General features: G+C 50.2%; 1 protein-coding gene across 4 annotated transcripts in view; it reads right to left on the bottom strand.

Moving 5' to 3' along the window:
- Lmf1 (lipase maturation factor 1) overlaps positions 1 to 23,541 on the bottom strand; it is an 83,658-nt gene that overhangs the window by 21,090 nt on the left and 39,027 nt on the right. For all 4 annotated transcript variants that reach the window (NR_045520.1, XM_006525095.4, XM_030250137.1 and 1 more), the window contains one exon: positions 9,942 to 10,007. Coding sequence is in view for 3 of the 4 variants with exons in the window: in XM_006525095.4 (XP_006525158.1) it covers positions 9,942 to 10,007 (66 nt within the window). In the remaining variant the exon portion in view is untranslated. The remainder of the gene's footprint in view (positions 1 to 9,941; positions 10,008 to 23,541) is intronic.

Here is a 23,541-nt window from a genome sequence, read left to right as displayed (position 1 = left end):
GGAAGGACATAAGGACATCCCACTGTTACCCCCATGTGAGGAAGGCCACAGCACTGTGAAGGTCATCTTACTGTGAGGAAGGCTGTTCTGAGGACTGTCATTTCCATGAAACAGGTGTCTCCCTTCCAGATGAGGAAGGTCGCTCTGCTGTGAAGGAGCTCACTGCCGTGTGGACAGCCACATGCAGCAGCACTGCCGCGTCTCCCCTGATGTGTGGGACAGAAAGAACCCTGCGGGACCTGGAGCCTCACATCCCAGGACCCTCAAAGCCTGACACAGGGAAGAGAAAGATCCCTTCAAACTCAAATTCAAAAGCTCTCGAGACTGTAGCAGGTTTACGATTCTTCTTATGCAAGAAACACATGCATTTTAAAAGCCATTAGTCTAAAAGCTAGCAATATTGGAGCTTTGGCTTTGCTCCTATGTTTTGTTTTCATGTGACTTGAGACTAACACATTTAAAAGATTGTCAGCTCAAGCTTTGGATTCCAACGTATAAAGGTGTAATTCCGAGGCACCGGCAACTGAGGGGAGCAGGCAGGGCCCAGGGGAGCAGAGTGTTCACTGGCATGCCATTGCCTGAGGCAAGGCTGGGATAAACCACTTCAGAATGTTCAGTAGGATTCCCATGGAAACTGCAAAGCGACACAGAAACCACACAAAAGGTAACAGGGAAGGAATTTACATTTACACCATTAAAAAAGCACTTGGCAGGTTTATCAGCAGAAGTGGCTGAAGAGCAAAAGGGTCTCCCTTCCAGGACTGTCCATCAAAAGAACACAGGACAAGGGATTTCTCATGGCCTTATGAAGTTAGGTTCACAAGAATGGTCCCTCCATGAGGAAGGACATAAGGTGTGTATATGAAGACAGCAGTGGAAGCCGAGATGAAGCCAAACGAGAAAAAGAATTAAAGGGAAACAAAGCACTAGTGACCCAAGGGACAGCTTTATGCAGTGTGACACACATGTACCACACATGTACCACACATGTACCACACATGTACCACACATGTGACACGTGTGGAACTAGAGACCCAAGGGACAGCTTTAGGCAGTGTGACACACATGTGACACATGTGGAACTAGTGATCCAAGGGACAGCTTTAGGCAGTGTGACACACATGTAACACACATGTAACACATGTGGAATACTTGTGTAGCCTGAGCTCCAGAAGATGGTGGATACAAAACATGTTTCAAATGCTGATGAAACCCACAAACTCATAGATACAAGAAACTCAGCAGACCTCAAGCATACAGAACAGGAAGAGAATGACGTCACCCTAATCAGACGAGTCAATATTTGTGTAAACGGAAATAGAAATAGAATGAAGATGTGTTGGAGAAGCAGAGGAGGACTCCTCCTGAGGAATGACGCAAGCGAGGAGACAGAACATCCTTAGGACACTAACCTGCCAGCACAAAGTGCTCAACTAAAGGGGAATAGACATTATCAGGCAGCATGCTGAGAGATTCCACCTCCTACAAGCTGCACCAAGAGAAGGTAAAGGAAGCTTCGAGGCGGAAGGAAAGCCGAGCACAGGAGTCTGCAAGTCTACTGAGGAGCACAGGGCTGCTTTCTGCTTTAACTATCTTTAAAAATTAGTTTAGCCTATGTGCATGCGTGCATGCATGTGTGCACACCGTGCGTACCACAGCGCATATGTGAAGGCTGAGGGCAACTTTCTGGAGTCAGATCTCCCCTACCACTGGGTGTCTGGGAGATTAAACCCAGGTCGTCGTGCTGGCTTAGCAGGGGCTGTTTATTCCCTGAGACATCTCACTGACCCTTAGGTATCTCTAAAATATGTGAACTTCAAATAACATACAGTTTATGATGATTAAAAGCAATCAGTAAGACAATAGCAGTGGGCATTGCTAGAATACTGTTGGCAAACTCCCTCAGAAGAATTAAACTAGTATCACTGGAAGGTAAACCAAGGTGGCCACTCATGATTATGTCTTATACACGCACACACAGGTACACACACACACACACAGACACACACACACACAGGTATAGACACACACACACACACACACAGGTATAGACACACACACACACACACACACACACACACACACACACACACACACACACACACACCACAGTATAAATCCTAAAATGACCACAGAAACAAAATAACAAAGATTGACACAAAGTTCTAGCTAACAAACCAAACAATGACTAAGTATCCAGATGAACAGTTACAGCTACTAACGGGAAAAAATAATCAATAAATCCACACAAAGTCAGAAAAAATATAAAGATAAAAGATCGATGGTGGGAAGAGAAAATAGACAGCAAGATGACAGACGGAGACACCTCTGTCTCAGAGAGTACAGCTGGAGCAAGTGGCCGACTCCATCAGACAGGGTAAGTTCATTAGACCCAGTGGCACACTGCCCAAGAGAAGTGACTTCCAATGTGAGGACATATGCGGGCTAAGAGGTAAGGATGAAGCAGGCACCTCCACAAAGGCACCTGTCACCGCAGCAGAGAGCGAGGGAGAGAGCAGGAATGGAGAGGCAGATTTAGGGCGCCCACGGGTATAGTAGCACAGACATTTATGCCCCGAACACAGCTCCAAACACATAAGCAAAGGGGACAGAACAAGTCAGTGTAGACATAGTTTTAACTGGGGATTTCAATCTCAATTTCTCTCTCTCTCTCTCTCTCTCTCTCTCTCTCCCTCCCTCCCTCCCCGCCTCCCTGCATACAAGCAGACAGAGATTAAGGAAGAACACAGAGGGCCTGGCTCTGGAAGCGCTACCAACCAACATCAGCCTTGTTGACCTCTGCCTTGCACACAGCGCACATCTTCAGGCCCAATAGGAATGCCCCCTTAGAATGACCCAAATCCTGGACCACAAAACGGATTTTTGAAAAACAAGTCTTAAGAGACCTGAGGCATGCGAAGCCTTCTCTCTGCAGTAAAGGAATTACATGAGACACCAGTAAGAGAAAGGTATCAGAAATTCTCACATATTTTGAAATGGAATTACACACTCCGAGCTTGGCTTCACCTTCCAGTGTGTACTATGTCACCTAATTCCCAGAGCCACCTGGGAAAGTGTGCCACCAAACAAAGTCCAAGGTCCCAGAGTCAGAGGGGCAGTCGGGCGTTTCTGCCCTCACCTCTGCTATGACAACAGTGGCCTGCAGACCTTATACCTGCTTGTCTTCACTCTGATGAGAATTCAGCACAGAAGCTGACCTGGAGATAGATGCAAGCCTAGCACCCCTGGGCTGGGCCTGGTGCTTATCCTTCTTAGTGATGTGAGGTACAGGCCTGACTCTGCAGCACGGTGTGCCTGGGGGCCTGGCATGCACAGGCCCGGAAAACATATAAAAACCATTTTTTTTCCTACAAATCAAGGAAGCTGCCGTCGGACAAGCACATTAAGCCTCAGCGACCGGGCGGCTGGATACAACAGTCACTGCTTCCATAAAGTTAACATTTACAGCTTTCCTGGGGAACGTTCAACCTTGGGACAAATTATTCCCAGATCAGTGGGCCCCTAAATTGCAGGGCATTCAGTGACCCTTGTCCAATTACAGCCCAAGAGAGCTGGTAGTGTGTGTCTCCCAGTTGCAATTAGAAGCAGGATCTGTGGGCTGCAGGCCCACACTGGGTGGGTTCTGGGTGCAGGAGGGGGAAAGGTGGTACTGTACTTTGTGATGATGAGTTTGTGGGGGCAGCTCCAGCCATGGGCCCACACATGCGTGTCTGTATGAGCACCAAGGGGTGGATGAGGGATACCACTCTTTATTGGATCATGAGACCCTGCTGGGCCAGGCCAGCCATGTATTAAAGAACTAGTGAGTTCTTGCCAGGCATGGCAGTTCACACCTTTAATTCCAGCTTGGGGAAGGCAGAGGCAGGCATATCTCTGATTTGAGGCCAGCCTGGTCTACATGGGGACAGCCAGGACTACATAGAGAGACCCAGTCTAAAAAACAAAACAAAAAGAGAATGAGTTCTTATAGTGTTGGGGCACAAGCCACCTCGGTGCCCAGGAAGGAGCCTGACATGATGTGAGATGCCACCAGCCAGAAGCTTTGGCCTGAAGGCTCTGTCCCAGGAGAATAATCAGCTTGATGCCCATGAAGCAACTCAGAACCTGAGAGGCATCCAGGCCAGAGGGAACTGGCCTGAAATCACTAACCCCGACTGCAAGGCCTTCCTGGGCCTTGAGTGAGGACAAAGAGAAACAGGAGCGGCAGCTGGGGAGGCTGAAAGGCAAGTGTCTCCTCCGTGGCTCTCTGCCCCAGGCTGTCCCAAGATGGTCGGACAGGAATTTGCACCATTTGTATTCACCTCGGTCTCACACATGGTAGCTCCAGGAACAACCACCGGGGCTTTGCTCTTGCCAGAGTTCCAGGCATGGGGTCTTGCATCAGGGATGTTAGGTGGCATGGATCAAATGTGAAGAGATGTTCCATATCACAGAGATAGAGGATGGCTCCCTGTGAGTCTGTGGCTTGTATAGAGCCTGGCCCATGAGGTAAGTGGCCTCTTTTGCTCAGGTGCCATCCAGTCATGGACACCACTCCTTGCAGTTGGCAAGCAGGAGAAAATGCACTGAACTGGTACCCAGACGATGTGCCAAGTAGAACTGAGAGTTCAGAGCCAACCTCCTAGCAGAACAGGACCTTCTCTCCAGTGGACACACTCTATACACAGCCAGACTCCACAAGCTCACAGGGGCCTGTGCCTGTGGCCAGCAGGCTGAGCTCCAGGGATGGGAGCCTGGTGGGTGTTCCTGGAGGGCTTGGGGACTGGGACACACAGCCTCACCAAGCCTGACTTCTGTGAGGGCTGCTACCCACTGTCCTGAGGTGAAAGGATGATATAGAGAGATGTCATGAACCCCACCCTCGCCCCCAACCATGTGTGTGACCTGACGTGTCTCCAGATGACAGCCCCTCCCGACCTCTGTCATGGCTGAAACAGTGGTTCTGATGCCACCATTCAAAACACTGTACATGTATTTATTTATTGTGTGTGCATGGGCAGATGCCATACAGCATATGGAGATTGGAGGACAAGCGGAGGGGGTCTGTTCTCTCTAACATGTGGGTCTTAGGGATTGAAGTCCAACTGTCAGACTTGGTGGCAAGCACCTCTACCCACTGAGCTCCTGGAATTCAGGCATTTGAAATGCTCTCTGGCATAGCATCTTAGCATGTTGCTTTCTGAACTCTTGGAAACAGCAGTTAGTTTAAAAGAATGGAAGAGAAGACGTGGGCCTTCATGTGTCCACATGGCTTTGGCAGGTACAGACGGCTCTATGGAGCCAGGGCCCTGAAAACCATATTGGCAACCGACTTCCCAGAGTCGCACTGAAAGACCAGAGAGATGACAAGATGACAGAGGTCCCTGCAGGGAGGTAGTGGCCAGGGCAGCGATCTGCCTCCATCCTCACACTGTTCAGGTTAAGAAACAGCCCAACTGACCATGTGTTCCTAGACCACACGGGCCAGCCTCATCTGACCGAGCCCTCCCAGTAGGTTGCCTGAAAGCTAGGGCTGTGGAGGCAGGCATGTGGTCAGCGAGAGTATTCTGTGTAAGAGGTAGCACCCTCAGGTCCCTCCTTCCCACAGTGCATTTCTCCCAGCGCCTGCTGAGGGACTGGCAGATGGCATCTTCAGGCTGGGCTGCCCCAGCTCCAGTGTGTGTGTGGAGCATCTGAGACACATGCCCACCCCCAAGTGTTTGGCACCCTCAGGAGTTAGTGCTATCCTTGCTGCAACCTGGGGACATCGTTCCCATCTTTAGAGATAGGAAACCTACACAGGAAATGAAACCTCCTACACTGAAGAGACAGAGGAGAGACTACAGTGATGCTAAACCAAGCTGCCTGTGGGCACAAAGCACATTCCCAGTTAGAGAGAGGAGGGACGGGAAGAAAGCGGCAGAGCCCAGGTTCTCAGCCCTTGCAGCAGGCTGTCCACTGTGCCAGGCATACTACCCTAATGTACATATACATAGGCGTACAGATACACACATGCCACATATGTAGACACATAGGGATGTGCATCCACACGCCCATGGGATATGCATGCTGAGCCTGCCAGTTCCCGGCATAATCATGGCACTGGTGTTGTGCTGACCACGGTGGAGGTGACATCAGCTGCTCTTACCATGGGCTTGACACTCTAACTTAAAAACAAGTAGTACCACACAAAGGCTTCTTTTGTGCATGCCGAGGCTGCAGGGCTTCACCAATAATAGGAGCTGAAAGTGATTTATTTCCTTGGATTAAAGGTCAGCTCGGCAAAGCAACAGTGCAAACTCCTATTACCTCATTCATGTTGCCCTGAGCAAGGCGCTGAAAGGGCGGGCAGGGTGATGGGGGGTGGGGGAAAAATTAGAGAATGGGGGGGGGCAAGGGGAAGGAAGGCAGAGACAGAGAGAGGGAGAGACAGATAAAAGGGGAGAAGGAGAACGAGAAGACAGGAGAGGAAGAGAGAAAGAGAGAAAGGGAGAGAGGTGTAAGGGATAGAGAGAGGGAGAGAGGCGGGTACAGCCCTCTGTGGGCAGTTTGGCTCTTAGGCTACCAAACATCTAACGCTCAGGGAAACAAAAGGCAGCCATCCTTGATAGTACTTTGTTATAGAATGAAGCTTTCTCTACGAGTGATATACCCGACAACAGGAGGTGTCAAGGTCTGAATGTGAGGGATGGCAGCATCTGCTGTTGAGGGTTTGGAATCATTCACTGGTCAGAGGCAAACACACAAACATGAAACACTCCCTGCTGCACTATGGTCACTGCACTTCAGACTGTGGTACCCAGTTGCTATGGGTGATCTGTATTTGTCTCCATCAGCAAGTGCTGTGGGCCATGGCATCTCACAGCACTCTCTGGATGCTGCGCACAGTGGACTGTGACTGTCATGCTGTGGACAAAGCCCCGAGCTTCTTGGCAGATGGTGTCCAGCAGAGGACATGTTGGGAGAGGCTGTATGACATCAACACAGAGCTGAGCACCGGGCCTGCACAATGGTCATCAGTGATCGCGTGAGCCACATTTGAAGAGAGCACTGCAGTAAGCAGCAGGGCCCAGAAACCCACTCATCTCTTCCAGGCACAGAATACAAGACCTGTGAAGTCACATTGTATGTAGTCCCCCCTCCAGGGACTGGTGTCTGATATCACGCAGAAGACCATGTAGAGAGTCTCATGGGTGGCGTGGCTGCTAGTGGGCTGGGCTTGGAGCTAGGACATCACGATATGGAAAGAATATGAAGATCATCAGCTTCAGGGCCTTTCAACCTTACCGTGGTGTATGAGTGACAGAAGCTCAGCAGAAGCCATTCCCTGGGAGTTTCCTGGGCTGGCCATGCATGATCCTCATGGTGTGAACTCCAGCACATGGTCAGCTGTAACTCAGGAACCACTGGCGCTCTCCAATGTGTTGTGCTACGTGGCTGGCTGGCTGTAATACTACGCTTCCAACAGCCATAGCCAAGGAGCGTCTATACTTGGCCTTTGTCCAGACTCTGGGCGCACGGCTCCTGGCAGGCTGGCCCTGGGGGAAGTATTCTGTTTTCCACAATAAGTCCGTGCTGGGGATGCCTCTCCTGGGTGAGCTTGGTCAGAGATACCTGGCATGAGCGTTCTGCTTACCAGACCCCAGGGCCGGTGCTGATGCTGGCTATCTATGGTCGTGCCCACATGGCGAATCACTCCAACTCAGACCAAGACACTCAAGCTTCAGGACTTAATGATGGGGAGCCAGAGAGACCACATATCTTTCTTTGGCCTATTGTGTATACTTCACAACAAACAAATCTCAACGAAATGTCCCCAAGTTCTAGTCTACCTGTCATTTGACTGAACATGGCTGTGGGAACCCCAGCTTATAGCCAAACTGGACAGACAGTGTGGAGCACCTGGGACACCTGTGTCTCTGGATGCTGTTAGGTTGAGACTGTGGTCTCTTAGAGCTCAAGGGCCACAGTTTAACCCATCCATAAGCATCGATTCCACAAGGCCGGGCCTGGCATCGGCCTGCCCCACAAGCACAGCTGTACCCTCTCTGCCTGCCCATGTCCCTGCAGGGCTGAGATGGAGGACTTGCCCCTGACATGTTTTGCCTGAAGCCGACCAGGGCTTCCCTCTCCATCCTGCACTGCTGCCTGTGACTTGTGTCACCAAAATCACAGGTACAGATACCCACATGGACAGTCATCACAAATGAGGCAAGGTACTGTGTGGGTGGCGCATTGAGGAGCGAGCACCCCACCCTGTGCTGAGGGCCTTCTTCCCACTACCCCTTCCCTCCCAGCCCAGGTCAGTTGGGTCTGGCTCTGTCCCAAGGCCAGTCATGCCAGCTCTGGTCTAGGAGTCAGTTGCCCCTTCCTTGATACGGGGGCCTGGACAGGCACTCTCTTCAAGCACACTGTTACATGACTAGGCCAGTCTTTAACCAGGAAGAGCTAGATTTTGGATCATTTCTACTATCTGCAGGCTGGCTAGTGGCATATCCTGTCCACTGACCACACTTGAACAGAGCACCACTGTAGCATCAAACTGACCCATAAGATGAAGGCACTGCCTTCACCCACCTGGCCGATAGGCTCAGGAACCTTCACAGTTGACCTTCCCTGCTGGGTCAGTGCAGCAGTGGCCATGTGCTTCTATGGATGGGATGCGATCCCTGTCTCACATGTGCTTGGCCAGGCCCTCGGGAAGGGGACAGGGATCCAGCGATGCTTCAAAGCTCTCCAGTGGGCCTAGGCTTACAGTGAGATGTGGGATGAGGAATATGTGGATAAAGGCTTTAGTGTGTTCTGCAGAACAGGCCTCTGTGGCTTTGTGTCAAGGAGACATTGGTCCATCAGTTCCAAGAACTCTGCATCCAGGCAGTCCCTAGACTTGCCAGTGCTAATCTGCATGCAGACTATGTCCATAGACCTGACACCCATCATGCTACGTGGGTGTGGGGCCATCTTAGGAAGATGCTGCTGCCTGAGGGTCAGGGGCAGCCCAGGCTTCACTGTCTAGGTCTCTGAACCCTGTCCTCTGTGCCGTGGTCTATATGTATAAATAGTTCATTGCATACAGCCAGCTACTCACTCTAATGGCTGCTCTCCTGTCAGTGCAAGGTGAGAACCCCACCACAGGAAAGAGGAGACGTGTGGGGTCCCTAGGCAAGTAGACACAGGATGTCTGGGATAGATGAGGGTGATGGGGGCTCTCAAAGCTTTAAAAAGTGAAGTCTAGCCACCCTGGCTCACCACAGCAGACAGTGGATCCCTGAAGGTGACTGACAGCGATGGGCACACCAGAGGTAGAGCTGCATGGGCTTGTGTCTTCAGCGGCTAGAGAACTTAAGTGTCTAGAGTCAGCATAAAATGTGACAAAGGTTGAGCTTAGTACCTGCAGCTTTCAATGGAGAGAGGCAGCGACTAACTCCTGTTCTCCAGCAGTGGGCAGTGTGGGCTGGGCAGGGAGAGGGAGGGAGCATGAGATACATGCCACTGGCTTGGGGTGCTGGGCAGATGGACATCACTACAATGTCACATGCCCTTGGATTAATTTGCAGAATAAAGCTGTCCCTGCCCTCATCCCCAGTACAAGCTCATGAGTATCTGGGAAGGGCAAGCTTGTTTTGAGGAGTGGAGACTTGGTGCCCATGATGACTGACTTTGGGAGTACAACACAGCAGGAGGTGTGGGGTAGCCTCATCGTGCACCTGCAAGAGAGACACAGCCTGAGCTGCAGCTCCCAGGAGAGGGCCTACCCTGACCTAGAGGGAGGCCTGGACAGAAAAGGGAACCAGGTAGCCAGAGAGAGGAACTGGCCCAGCAGGAGGGAGATGCTCTATAAGTCACCTGGTCACCTGCCCCTGCTGCAGAGAAAGGAGGAATGAAGGGACCTCTGAGAGCAGCGAGACTGATGCTTCAGCCACTGCCAGGTCTGTGCTCACCTCATAGTGGAAGTCCATGCAGGTCAGATCCAGCCAGCACTTGTCCCCGCGGACCTTGATGAGGCCCTGCAGATGCAAGAAGAGAGGACAGCGTCAGGCATGGGCTGGCAGTTGAGATACAAGGACCTCAAACAGGATTTACTTCTAGGAATGAGAAGTGATCCATCCCCAAAGGCCAGGTTGTTGTGTTTCAAAGAATAAGGGAGGGGCCTATTTCTTGCGGGAAGTACTCCAAGAGCTTGTGATAACTGTGCAAGGCTCCTTCTGAGGACTGAAAGCTAATATGCTCATAGCGAGAATGGCACCCTCTATACAGTGGGTGCCTCTGTGATCTTTGGGAGGCATTCTGGGGATGAAACCTAGGGCCTGGTCCATTTTAGGCAATCACTAAGCTGCACCTATGGACTGTTCTGTGCTTTCTTTAAAGCCATTTTTGGGGAGTTAGGAAGACAGCCCACTTAGTAAAGTACTTGCTGGACAAGCACGAGAACTTGAGTTCAATGCTCAGAATCCACATAAAGAGTTGGCCAATGGTGGTGCACACGTATAGTCCCAGTGCTGGGGGTGGGGGGTGAGGGTGGAGACAGACACATGCTGACCAGGTGCTCCAGCCTACTTGGTGAGCTTTAAGTCAATGAGGGATCCTGTCTCAAACGAGGATGGTGTCATTCCCAGGATTGACACTCGTGGTTGTCCTATGACCTCCACGTGCACGAATGTTTGTGCAATCTCTCTCACATACACATACAGATGGGGAAACAATGTGCTTGCAATGTAAACATTAGGGTGTGAAATGGGTAATGTCAACCCTGAGTGGCAGAGACAGGAGGACCCCAGAAGCTCACTGGCTTGCTATGTGAATCGATGAGCTCCAGGGTCAGTAAAAGATGGAGTCTCAAAAAAAAAAAAGTGTAGTATGATAGGAAACACCCCATACCAATCAGCATGTGTGAGTACCCCACCCTCATGCACCTGTAGACACACTGCACACAAATAACACAGAGCTGTTAAAATAATGCACTTGTGTCTTTAATGAAAGACCAGGACCCAAAGGTACAGATCTCACACTGCGGGTTCCCAGGCCTTGTCAGCTGCATCTCAGTGGGGGATGAGAATGTGCTTCTACACACACGTGGCTGCTCGCGTTGATGAGTCGGGCTGATGGGAAGCCCAGGCTCCAGGCTGCCTGGGTCCCTGTAAGCAGAATGAACCCCGTGCTGAGGATACTGAGCACTGGAGAGAGAAGCTTCTAAGGAGCTTGTGTGAGTCAGATGAGACCTTAGGCAGAGCAGCTGAGAGGTGGGAGTAGCACCTGGCAGTTGGTCCTCATGGCTCTGCCTCAGCCACCTCCATATACTGCCTACAGGTAGCTCTGGGCCTGTCTACCTTCTCTCAGGAAAGCCTTGGCCAGGTGGTCTGCAACTATCCCTGAAAGAACTAGAAATCTTAACTTGAGATATAGAGATTCATCTGTAAGGTCTCACACTAGTGAGAGAGAAGGTAAGAAAACAGCCTCAGAGGAAATAACCCAGCATTCTGAGGTGGTAGTTCCTATAGCTACAACTGTCCCAGGAAAGTTCCTCTGACTCCATCCACCACTATCCATCCATCTGCCCGCTACACATTTACACACCACTCATTCTGTACCACCATCCATCAACCACCTATCTCTCCCTCTATCTAACACATTCCCCACCTACCAGTGCATCATCCACTATTCATCCCTCATCCATTCACTTATCATCCACCCACCCATTATCCATATCATTACCCACCAATCAAACATCATTCACCCACCCACCCATTTATCAATTAATCAATCCATCCATCATATCTATCATATCCATCCAACCATCACATCCATCCATCCATCCCATCCATCCATCCCATCCATCCCATCCATCACATCCATCCATCCATCCATCCATCCATCCATCACATCCATCCATCACATCCATCCATCCATCCCATCCATCCATCCATCCATCCATCACATCTATCCATCCATCACATCCATCCATCACATCCATCCATCCATCCATCCATCCACCCATCATATCCATCCATCCATCACATCTATCCATCACATCTATCCATCACATCCATCCATCCATCCATCCATCCATCACATCCATCCATCACATCCATCCATTCATCACATCCATCCATCCATCCATCATATCCATCCATCACATCCATCCATCCATCCCATCCATCCATCCATCCATCCATCCATCCATCCATCACATCTATCCATCCATCACATCTATCCATCCATCACATCCATCCATCACATCCATCCATCACATCCATCCATCCATCCATCACATCTACCCATCCATCCATCACATCCATCCATCATATCCATCCATCTATCACATCCATCCATCTACCCATCCATCCATCACATCCATCCATCATATCCATCCATCTATCACATCCATCCATCCATCACATCCATCCATCACATCCATCACATCCATCCATCACATCCATCCATCACATCCATCCATCCATCCATCACATCTACCCATCCATCCATCACATCCATCCATCATATCCATCCATCTATCACATCCATCCATCCATCACATCCATCCATCACATCCATCCATTCATCACATCCATCCATCCATCACATCCATCACATCCATCCATCCATCACATCCATCCATCATATCCATCCATCCAATCCATCCATCCATCCATTTATCACATCCATCCATCCATCCATCACATCCATCACATCCATCCATCCATCCATCACATCCATCCATCCATCCATCCATCCATCCACACACCATTCACCCAATCACCTACTACTCATCAGCCACCTACCCAACATCCATCTGCTCACTGGTCCATCCACCATCAATCTACCACAAGCTTGCAGACCTGGATTGAGTGCCCATGAGGTCTGGGTGGGCATAAAAGAAGCCACATCTATGGGGGACTTTTGGTATAGCATTGGAAATGTAAATGAGCTAAATACCTGATAAAAAATGGAAAAGAAAAAAAAAAAAAGAAGAAGCAGCCACATCCTAGTGCAGCACGGAGAAGAGGAAAGTCCATCAGAGATACTGCGAAGATCAAAGCGGGTCTTAAGTAGCTGTGACGAAGTGCACACAGGTAAGTGACAAACCACAGAAATGTATTTCTCAGTCTGGGGCCTGGAAATCCAAAGTGAAGGGGCTGGTGTGGTTGGTTCTATCAAGGATCCACTTCTGATCTGTAGACAACTAGCTTCCATTGATAGCCTCACAGGAGGATAGATAGTGAAGGGCTTCTCTGGGCATTCAGCATTCACAATGGTGCCCTCCACAGATAGATCGGGAGCAATGAGGCCCCTGCTCACATCAATTCACTAGGAATCAGGATTTGCTCTTGCAAGGGGTTGGGGTGACAGACACAGCCTGGAGGAGAGGTTGTGCTGGCTGGTTTTATGTCAATTTGACACAATCTAGCATCATTTTGAAAGCGGCAACCTCAACTGAGAAAATTCCTTCATGAGACTGGCCGTGGGCAAGCCTGTGGTACATTTTCTCGGCTGATAATTGGTGTGTCCAAATCACTGTAGGTGGTGCCACCACTGGGCTGGTGGTCCTGAAGAGCAAGCCAGTAAGCAGCACTCCTCTGTAGTCTCTGCACCAATTTCTACGTCCAGGTTTCTGTCCTGCTTGAGTTTGTGCTCTGACTTCCCTTAGTGATGGACTGTGATCTTCAAGCGTAAGCTGAAATAAACCCTTTCTCCCCAAACTGCTTTTGTTCATGGTGTTTTACCCTGAAATTGAAACCCTAACTAAGACAGAGTGGTATCCCTGGAGAGGCTAGGGACTGCCCCGGAAGGAAGAGGAAAGGGGCCTGAAGATGCTGGGTGTGGGTGGGAGGTTTGCTAAGGACTCTTGTCTGGAACAGAGAAGAAGGTAGGAGGTCATCATGGAGAGCCAGAAGTCCCACAGAGCCTAGACCAGGTCATGGGGGGAGAGCGAGGCTCACTAGAGACAGCAGGCAGAGTAGGCTGCTCAAAAAGCCCGTGATCTGTGGGGAGGCCACAAGGGTGGGAGCTGTCCACCAGCTGACTGGGTTCGTCTAGGCCTCCTGACCACCACTCTAACAAAAGCCAGCACACTGAAATCACATGAAACAGCACCCCCACCCCACCCCAGGCATGCTGAGATCACCACAAATGACCTTCCCACATTAGGAAGATATGAGGCACTGAGGAGCTCGCAGTGGGGTCAATAATGGCTTCTGTGGCCATCCAAGCAAGGTAACCTGGGCAGTGTGGGCTTGTGTGGGAAGCAAGACATATCTAGTTTCAGACACGCTCATTGAGGGAGCCCAGGAGACAGGCTAAGCGGTAGATCTGATATGAAAGCCGAAAGGGGCTATGGACAGATACTGATGCCGTCATAAGAATAGTGTTCAAATGTAGCCACTGACACCCAGGAGACAGGGCCAAGTGATCTCGAGAGCACTGGGGCCACATGAACCTAGTCAGCGCCTATGGGAACGAGTGAGTACTCACACCAGGGCCACATGTGACATGTGTGACACTACCTAATGGGTACCTGCTTGTGAAGGCTGGCTTTAGAGGGAACGCTCTCTCAGAAGCAACATCTCCAGGGTGTCACGGGCCCCACAGGGCTCCCAGCAATCCTGACACCACAAGGGAGCTGTGAGCACTGCAGGGAGTTGAACTGTGCTCTGCCTCCTGGGAGCACTCTATTTAAAGACTCGAAGGATGAGTTACTCAGACAACCAAGTTACCTCTTGGGAAACAAACACACTCAGACTGGATGCCCCAGGGATGATGGCGTCCAGTGGAATTCCCGTCCTGCACAGCCATGGTCACTTGAACACGGTGCTGCTGGGTAGGGCTGCCGGTCCAGTGCCTGTACACTCCCCGCCCTGCAACGTTCTACTCTGGGTGTCTGTCGAGTAGAACCACTGGTTGCTGACAGAACACGCCCACTGAGTAGGGAAGTGAACTGCACCATCAGGACTAACCCTTATCATGTCCATGAGCTGCACAGTGCTCTGTACCCCTCAGAGCCTGAGAGGGACTCTTTGGAGATTCACACCAGGAAAAGAAGAAAAAAACAAAATAATTAAAATGTCACTCAAACTCAGAGCTGAGATGAGACACTTAGGAACCTGAAGCATTCTTCAGGAGCGGAGGGCGTTGGAGCCACTCCCAGCCGCTCGCTCCTGCTGCAGATGTCAGACTTCCCACGGGTCTTTCTTTCAGAGTGTCAGAGGAACAAAGCCTTCTTTGAGCCTTTTTTCAGCCCAAAATTAATTTAGGGTAAAAAAAAAATGGCACAGACGGGCCTTAGCATGGCAGACCTAAAGGGAGCAGAGTGACCTTCAGTCTCCTACGACCCTCTTGCTCTAAAGCCTGGGAAGGAGAACGTCATGATGCTGGAATGTTCCAGGCTGATACCTTGGGCTCACAATGAGTGGGGATGAATGTTCCTGTCCAGCAGCTCCCGACTGCAATTTCTGCTTCTTAAAAAACTCCCGACGGGCAAAGGAAACCACATACAGGAAAAGCCATGCCACGAGTCTGCTTTGGATGCCTACCCTCTGGCTTGGCATAGCACGCCTGTGGCCTGAAAGGGGCTGAGGTCCCTTTGTACCCCCCCTCAAGGCTTGATGGGGTCTAAAGCTATGTTGGCATTTGCAGGAATGGTATAAGGTGGGGCTGCTCCTCTCTTGCCAGAGCTGAATTCCTGATGGGAATGCCCAAGAGCTCTGCAAGCTGTCGGGGGTACACGGCACACGTTAGTGTTGGAGCGACTGCTGCCTATCCAATTGTAACCCCTGTCTTATGTGATGTAAGTAAGGCTCTACAGCTTCCTAAGGCCCACTTGTTTCCAAGCAGAGGGCACAGCCCATGGTCCCCCATCCTTGTGGAGTGGACCAGTGGCACTCGCGAACACAGCGTGTTATTGACTGAACTCCAGGCTACAGCCCTCTCCTGGCTCAGCTCTACCAACACATGAAATGCTGCTACGAAGAGATGGCACTGCTCTGAAAGACCGGCTCAGTTGTGGGAAGCCCTCTGTGACACTGAGAGTGCGGATGGTGTGGGGACCTCTAATGAAGATGCCCTGGCTCTGCACTTCCAGGACAGAGCTTTTCACTTGCAAGCACTGCTCAGTGTGCCCTGAGATGATCTGGAGTCAGCGGGACCTGGGGCATGATGACCACCCAGCACTTCCAGGCTGGAAAGGAACTCCCACAAGCGTTAGGGAAGGTCCATCTGTTCGCCCAAGAACCGAGAAAATGCAGCCTCCAAGCAAACAGCCACGTGCTAACAGGTTGCTCGTGCATATGTGTGTGGGAATGGGTATGGCAGATGGGCCCAGCATAGTCCCTAGATGGTGGAGACAGGTGTGTTAAAAAGCCTTGGTTTAGCAAAGCTCAGGGTAGCACAGAGCTAGGCAGAATCTGGGGTTTTACATTTTGAGAACCTTCAGCTAAGATCTGGTTCAAAACGACAGAAGCACCTCCTGTCCACAGGACTAGAGCTACCCTGACATGGCTAGCTCAGGCTGGAGCCAGAGTCCACCGAGCCCTGGACACCCAAGGTCTTACAGTATGGTTTCACCAAAACACCACCACTACATGCCTCAAACTGACTCCTGGTCTAAGAGGTTAACTGGGAGATGTGTGTGAAAGCAGCAGCAATTTCTACTACAGCGTATGCTGCATAAATACTTAGAACAATCTGCCTCTTTGTAAAAGCATCGGTTTTCCTTCTAGAAGCTCCGGGCCTCTTTTAGCTGCTAATCCCTGCAGATTCACTAGTCTTCCCGATGGCTCTGGACAGGTCTGATGCACTGTCTCCTTGTTGTCAAGCAACGTGATGCGGTGGTGTCCTGCTGCCTGCATCCACACAGTCTGTACACGTGCACATGGAGGACACAGCCGGATGCAACAAAGGCACTTGAGAAGAGAGATAAGCAGAGCTGTAAGGCTTTTGCGCTACGTCCCTTGAAAAGGACCTCAGCACCTATGCATAATAACTTTTGATGGGCTACCAAGAACGGATGAGAGGGTTCTGAAAAGCCCTCAGCTGTGCTGGGCTGTGATGCTTTCTTTAAGCCTCTGAGGGTCATGGGCTGTGTGAGACAAACAGCTGTTGAATGGGGATCCAAAGAGGCTGCCAGGGCCCAGTCTGGGACAGCTATACGAGAGGTCTGCAATTGGGGATCAAAGGTCATGACACAGCAGGCATGAGGTCCAAAGATTCCCGTGATGTCTCTGAGCAGAGTCAGAGGTCAGCCCTTCTGAGTGTCCTGGGGGCTGATGGGCAGGCAGGAAGAAAGCCCCCTTTCTCTAGCTCTGCCCACGCTAATGCAATAAAGCCAATTAGAATGATTGCTCTCATTTCTGAGTTAGGATGCCCAGGACGAGGGAAATGGTAGGGACATCCGTTCCGTTCTGTCTTCACAGGCACTCTGCATTCCAGCATTTATTTCATTATATTTAATACGATTTTACCAGTGGCACTCCAACTCCGAGAAAAGGGTCCGGCAACTTCAAAGCCTGTTTTTGTCTTGGTTCCTCAGCAGCCGCCCTTCCCTGCTACCAATGTCTCCACCCTGCTTGCTAACTGTTGAGAGCCGCCCACGAGCCCACACTTCCGTGGCCTGAGCATCATCTCCTGAAGCATCCTGGGGGGCGGTGCATGCTAACATGGAAACTGCTTTTAAAATTATCCTGGTTCATCCCGTTCAGAACAGTCCCTGGGCTGTGACGTAAGCACAGCCAGCCTCCCAGCTAACAGAGACTTGGCTTTGCAGCTGTCCTGGGGACCCCACCTCCTAACAACCTGGAGCTGCGGGCTGACTGAGTGGCCCTGCTCAGAATGGGGCACGAGCAGAAACAGATTTCCTTCCACGTGAAAAATGTCCCACGAGGAAACATCTCAGGGGTTCTCTGTGTGCTGCACATCTGGCCTCACCTCAGCCCATGAACATCATCTGCAGGCATACCACTTAGCCCAGGCTATACTCTGTCTAGGAAGGGACAGGCATCACCCAGAGCTGACTGGGTGCTTTTGGGTGTCTCCATGACTGCTGTCCACTCCTGGGACCTGCTGGCTTTTTGTGGCAGCTGCTGAGTAAGCTCTTGAGTCAGGCTGGGCGAGGTTTAGAACATTCTGGACACATTGCAGGCAGCCCTGGGGCCATCTCTTGTTTCTCCAGCAGGAGCTGCTCTATGGCCAAACTTATCAGCCGGCTCTTTCCTCCCAGAGTGTATCTCCCACTCAGTTCTCGGAGTCACTTGATTGCTTCCTCTCCCACTCACTGCGCAGGTCTTCTCTGGTCACCTCTGCTCTTTGCTGAGTTGTCTTGGCTCTGAGAGGTCCTCTATGGCCCCAAGTCCTAAGTGGCATGAGACTTCTTTAGATGCTGCTAGAGGGCAAGAGCCATGACAACTCTCAAGGCAACACCTGCCTGGCTACTTCATTCAGACACAGCTGATCTTGAGTCCTGCCCAAGTCCTCTCCCCAGTGGCCACCACAAGTCCTTTTCCTGCTCTCTGGACACACAGGGTTATAGACTCACTCACCATGCAAGGCATGTAGTTGCTGTGGCCCATCTTGAAGCATCCTGTGTACAACGAGCAGGCTTGTTACCTGCTCTGACAGAAGGCTTACTATGGTTTTACATGGAACAGATGTGCACACTATATGTGTCTGACTTCTGACACAGGTTGCTGCCAGGAATTTGGAAGTCTGACTGGGCATTTCCATCCCCACAACAATTTCTCTGCTTCCTTTCTGGTTAGTTCTATGTCCTACCAATGACAAGTCCATCACAGTTCAGCTCAATGATCCCGCCTGACCAGGGAAGTCCCTTGAAGGGACATGTGCCCCAGGAGCTCCCTGTCTGTGACTATAGATTTGGGTGGTAACCACACAGCTACCTTTCCTTGTGTGTTACTTTGCTCTGTAATAATGTGGCCATTGGTTCCTAAATGACTGACACATGGAGGTCTCCAGCATCTGGCCATTCTGGGCAAAACTACGGGATACCTGCAGCCTAGAGGACACATTCCTAGGGGGCAGCATGGCTGTCCAAGGGCAGCTACACATATCCCCTGACACAGGTATTTGTGTCACAGGTCCCTAGTGGCAGATATTGTCACATTGCTTTTATTCTTTCTGAAAAGTATGATCTCTTTCTTGGTTTCCCCACACTCCCACCTTTGCAAAGAAAACACATTCTTTTACCCTTGTTTCTATGGTTACAATGTATGCTCTACATGTTGTATATCAAAACTGAATGCCACAAATGTTTCCCCAGTCTGTGGTTTGCATATTCACATTTCCAGGGGTCTTTAAATCAATGAAGTCAAGCCGGGCGGTGGTGGCACACGCCTTTAATCCCAGCACTTGGGAGGCAGAGGCAGACGGATTTCTGGGTTTGAGGCCAGCCTGGTCTACAAAGTGAGTTCCAGGACAGCCAGGGCTACACAGAGAAACCCTGTCTCAAAAAACCAAAAAACAAACAAAAACAACAACAACAACAAAAAACCCCATGAAGTATAACCTCTCAATGTCCTTCTCAGTGGCTCTATGCGACCCCTCCAGCACTGTCCAGTGGCTTGGCATCCCCACCACATCAGTGCTCTGGATGGGTCCCCATGAGGAGCAGAGGATGCAGCCTGCTCCTGGACTCTGCTCTTCCTCTGACGCAGGTTTTCCACCTTAGATTGCAACGACACTTCAGCTTTAAGGTGAGGTCTAAGATTAGCATAGCCCTCTAATTCTGTTCTTTTTAAAAAGATCCTCTGTATTTTCATACTCAATTCAGAATCGGCTAGTTTCCCTAACAGGCCATTGGGAGTTTGATGCTAACTGCCTTGAATCTGTAGGTAAAATTGGGCAAGCCGGATGCAATATTGAATCTTTCTGATCCACGAACATGGTCTGTTTCTTCATTCATAGTCTTTGAAATTCCTTTCAGCTACATTGTATAGCTTTTAGGACTTAGATATCCTTAAATTAATTTACTGTAAGGCTTTTGAGGGGCTTTGATGCAATAGATAACACTCCCAATTTTTTATTGTGTAATGGCTTGTTAACAGTTTATGAAACACTGGGCTGGAGAGATGGCTTGGTGGTTAAGAGCACTGGCTGCTTTTCCAGGAGACAGGGGTTCAATTCTCGGCACCCACATGATGGCTAACAGCCATCTGTAACTCTAGTTCTGGGATATGATGCCCTCTTCTGGCCTCCTCCAACACTGCACATACACACTGCACACACACACACACACACACACATGCAGGCAAAACACCCACATATATAAAATAAAAATACATCTTAAAAATATATATGATGTTAACCTTGCATCCTAAAACCTCATGTTCATCTTAATAGTTGCTTTTTAGATTCCTCTATGCCCTTCTCTCCCTCCCCCTTCCCTTGTTTTGTCCTTCCTCCCAGGGGGTTGAGGGGAGATGGTGACAGGGTGTCACACTGCCAATGTTGGTCTTGGGCCACACACACTGAAGATGCCCTTGGGCTACACACACTGAAGATGCCCTTGGAGTCTTGATTCACCTCTACCTTCTGAGTGTGGAGATTCTAGGTGGGCACCATCACACTCAGCAGTCACCGGTTTTTCTAAGCGCAGTCATATCTATGGATTACAACTTAACTTCTTGTTTTCCAAACTAGATTTCCAATACACTCTGGAGGAGTGGTCTCTGATCTCATTGTACTCTTATACTTGTTTGTTTGTTTTTGAGACAGGGTTTCCCTGTGTAGCCCTGGCTTTGATGGAACTCCCTCTGTAGACCAGGCTGGCCTCAAACTCAGAGATTGGATTCCTGAGTGCTGCGATTAAAGGCATGTGCCACAGGTCTCCTCTCTTTCTTCTCTTCTCTTCTCTTCTCTTCTCTTCTCTTCTCTTCTCTTCTCTTCTCTTCTTCTTCTCCCCTCCCCCTCCCCTCCCCTCCCCTCCCCTCCCCTCCCCTCTCTTCTCTTTTCTCTTCTCTCTCCTTCTCTCTCTCCCTCTCCCTCTCCTTTTGGCAGGGGCTCTGTATACACCCTAGGCTTCAGCCTCCCAGGTGCTTGGGCTACAGGCAAGCTGGAATTGTGTATTGAAAAAAAATTTTTTTTAATCTGCTGTGATAAGAAGATGGCTCTTTGTCTCTATTTTGTGACTGTAGCAGATGACATGAGCTGATTTTCAAAGAAAGCTGCTTTCTTTGACTTGGTTTTGGTGGCTGTGTTTGTCAATGGATCTGTCTGTCTCGTCTGAGCTGTCAAATCTGCAAGCCTAAAGCTTTTGTGGCATCCCAGGTGACCCCACAGCCTTGCCGTCCCCGTGCTTTTTTAGCCAAGATTTCACTGATCACTCCTTTAAGGGTTCCTGCGTCTTTGTGGAGGTCCTGGGCTCTGACCTTCATCTCTGCATGTCATATCTTCATGAGCTTTAGGGTCGCTGCTGTGCTGGCTGTCAGAGGCACTTGGGGACCATTCCTCCTCCAGTATTTTCTAAGGCATCAGTGGAGGACTGCTGCTATTTCCTCCTGAAATGTCTGACAAAGCTCACCAGTGAAGCCATCTGGGGTACAGATTCTTTCTGGAATAGTTTTTCTTCTGTCGATTTCTAATTCAATTTCTTTAGCAGACACAAAACTATCCAGGTTTCCTGCTTTCTTTGACTTGGTTTTGGTGGCTGTGTTTGTCAATGGATCTGTCTGTCTCGTCTGAGCTGTCAAATCTGCAGGCCTAAAGCTTTTGTGGCATCCCAGGTGACCCCACAGCAGCCTTTCAGACACACGTGCTGACCCGGGGGTGGGGGATGCTTTCTCAGGAAGTCTTTGGTCACGCGCTGGCTACTGCTCAATTCTGACCTGGAAGCTATTGACCCTGCAGGTTTCTGTCTTCACTTCAGATGCTGCAGTTTCCTGTGTGAGAGTGGGGAGCACCAGAGGGCACGACCTGTGCGAGGGGCGCTAGGGACAAACACAGAGCTGGGGGGGGGGGAGTCTCACAGGCATGCACACACAAACACACACACGTGGACGCACAAACACGCACACACAAACATGCACACACATGCAGTATGTACTCGTGGACACATAGATATGCATGCACACACATACACACGCACATGCACTTGGGCATTGGTCAAGGCTGTGTCTACTAACAAGCAGGAAGTTGAGTCAAAACTGGTCGTGTAGGGCCTCACCACTGTTCTCTACAGCCTGTGGGTTGGGATCACCTTGGCATGAGACACAGAATTCTAATCCTTACATCATTGCAGATTCTGAGCCTTAACCCTCCTTCCAGGAAAAACTATATAAAACCCCCGCAGCCAGGATCAGCAGTCGTTCTCACTGCATACAGAACCGATTGTTTAGCTTACATTTTGTTCCATGAAAATCACGAGTCCTAAATTCTTTGTGGTTGTTTTGAGACAGGGTCTCACTGTATATAGACCAGGCTGGCCTCAAGCTCAGACATCTACCAGCTTCTGCCTCCAAAGTGCTGGGGTTAACAGCATATGCTGTCAGGTCTGGCAGAGCAGTAAATTCTTAACTTCTAAAATATGAAGCAAACATAAAGCAAATAGTATCAGAACTAGCATGTTATGTGCCTAAATGGAAATGTCACGATGGGACCTGTTCTATTATACGGCAAATATATGCTAATTTTAAAATTACATATATATATAAATAAAAACCTGGCAGCACAAAGTGTTTAAGAACAGCAGAGAGACAGGAACTGAGTAGAGACTGGTGCCAACTCAGGACACACTGCAGAGACGCAGCCCAGAAGCAAGGCCAGGGGTAAGGACAGCCCCTCCGCCCCGACCTGATGGCTCCTTTCACTTGCTATTTACCAGAGTTACGCTCTCTGTCTCGTCTCTACCCTCATGGGCCCGCAGCACTTCTACAGGTAAAGCTCACAGCAGGGCTGGCTCTCCAGGAAGAGAGGCGTGTGGAGCACGTGGAGAAGGGACTGCCACCCACACATGCTCCTCCGAATGGAGGCCGTGAGGCTGGAGGGGGGAGGTGTGCAGAGAAGCAGGTGCTCAGCACCCCCACATTCTAGGGGTCAATATGAAAAGCAAGGGGTCTCTCTCCCCCTGGGTAATGCGCAGGCCTGAGAATTCCCAGCAACAAGGGTGTTGGCTCCATTCCCAGAATCTCAGCAACGGAGACTGTTAGCCTGTCACTCGGCACAGTTCATCGGCGTGGGATAATCAAGGACAGAGCCGGTTCTAGAGTCTGCAGGGAAAACCCATCTCTATCTGATGCCGGGGCTCTGTCTGGTGGCTCTAGATGAGGAGCTGGGGTTGCAGAGGAACATATAAACCTCACTGCAGACAGACAAACACACACACACACACACACACACACACACACACACACACACACACACTCACACACACACACACACACACACACACACACTCACACACACACACACACACACACACACACACACACACACACACACACACACACACGATCCAAGATCAAGAAACACAAAGGAATTAAAAAGAAAAAAGCATCACTAAAGGCAGTGTCCCGCTGTCTTGACACCTACATCACTATTGTT

The sequence above is a fragment of the Mus musculus genome, chromosome 17 (genome assembly GCF_000001635.26).
Source record: "Mus musculus strain C57BL/6J chromosome 17, GRCm38.p6 C57BL/6J".
Lineage (NCBI taxonomy): Eukaryota > Metazoa > Chordata > Mammalia > Rodentia > Muridae > Mus > Mus musculus.
The sequence above is the reverse complement of the archived record's forward strand: the minus strand, read 5'-3'. Positions and strand labels throughout refer to the sequence as shown.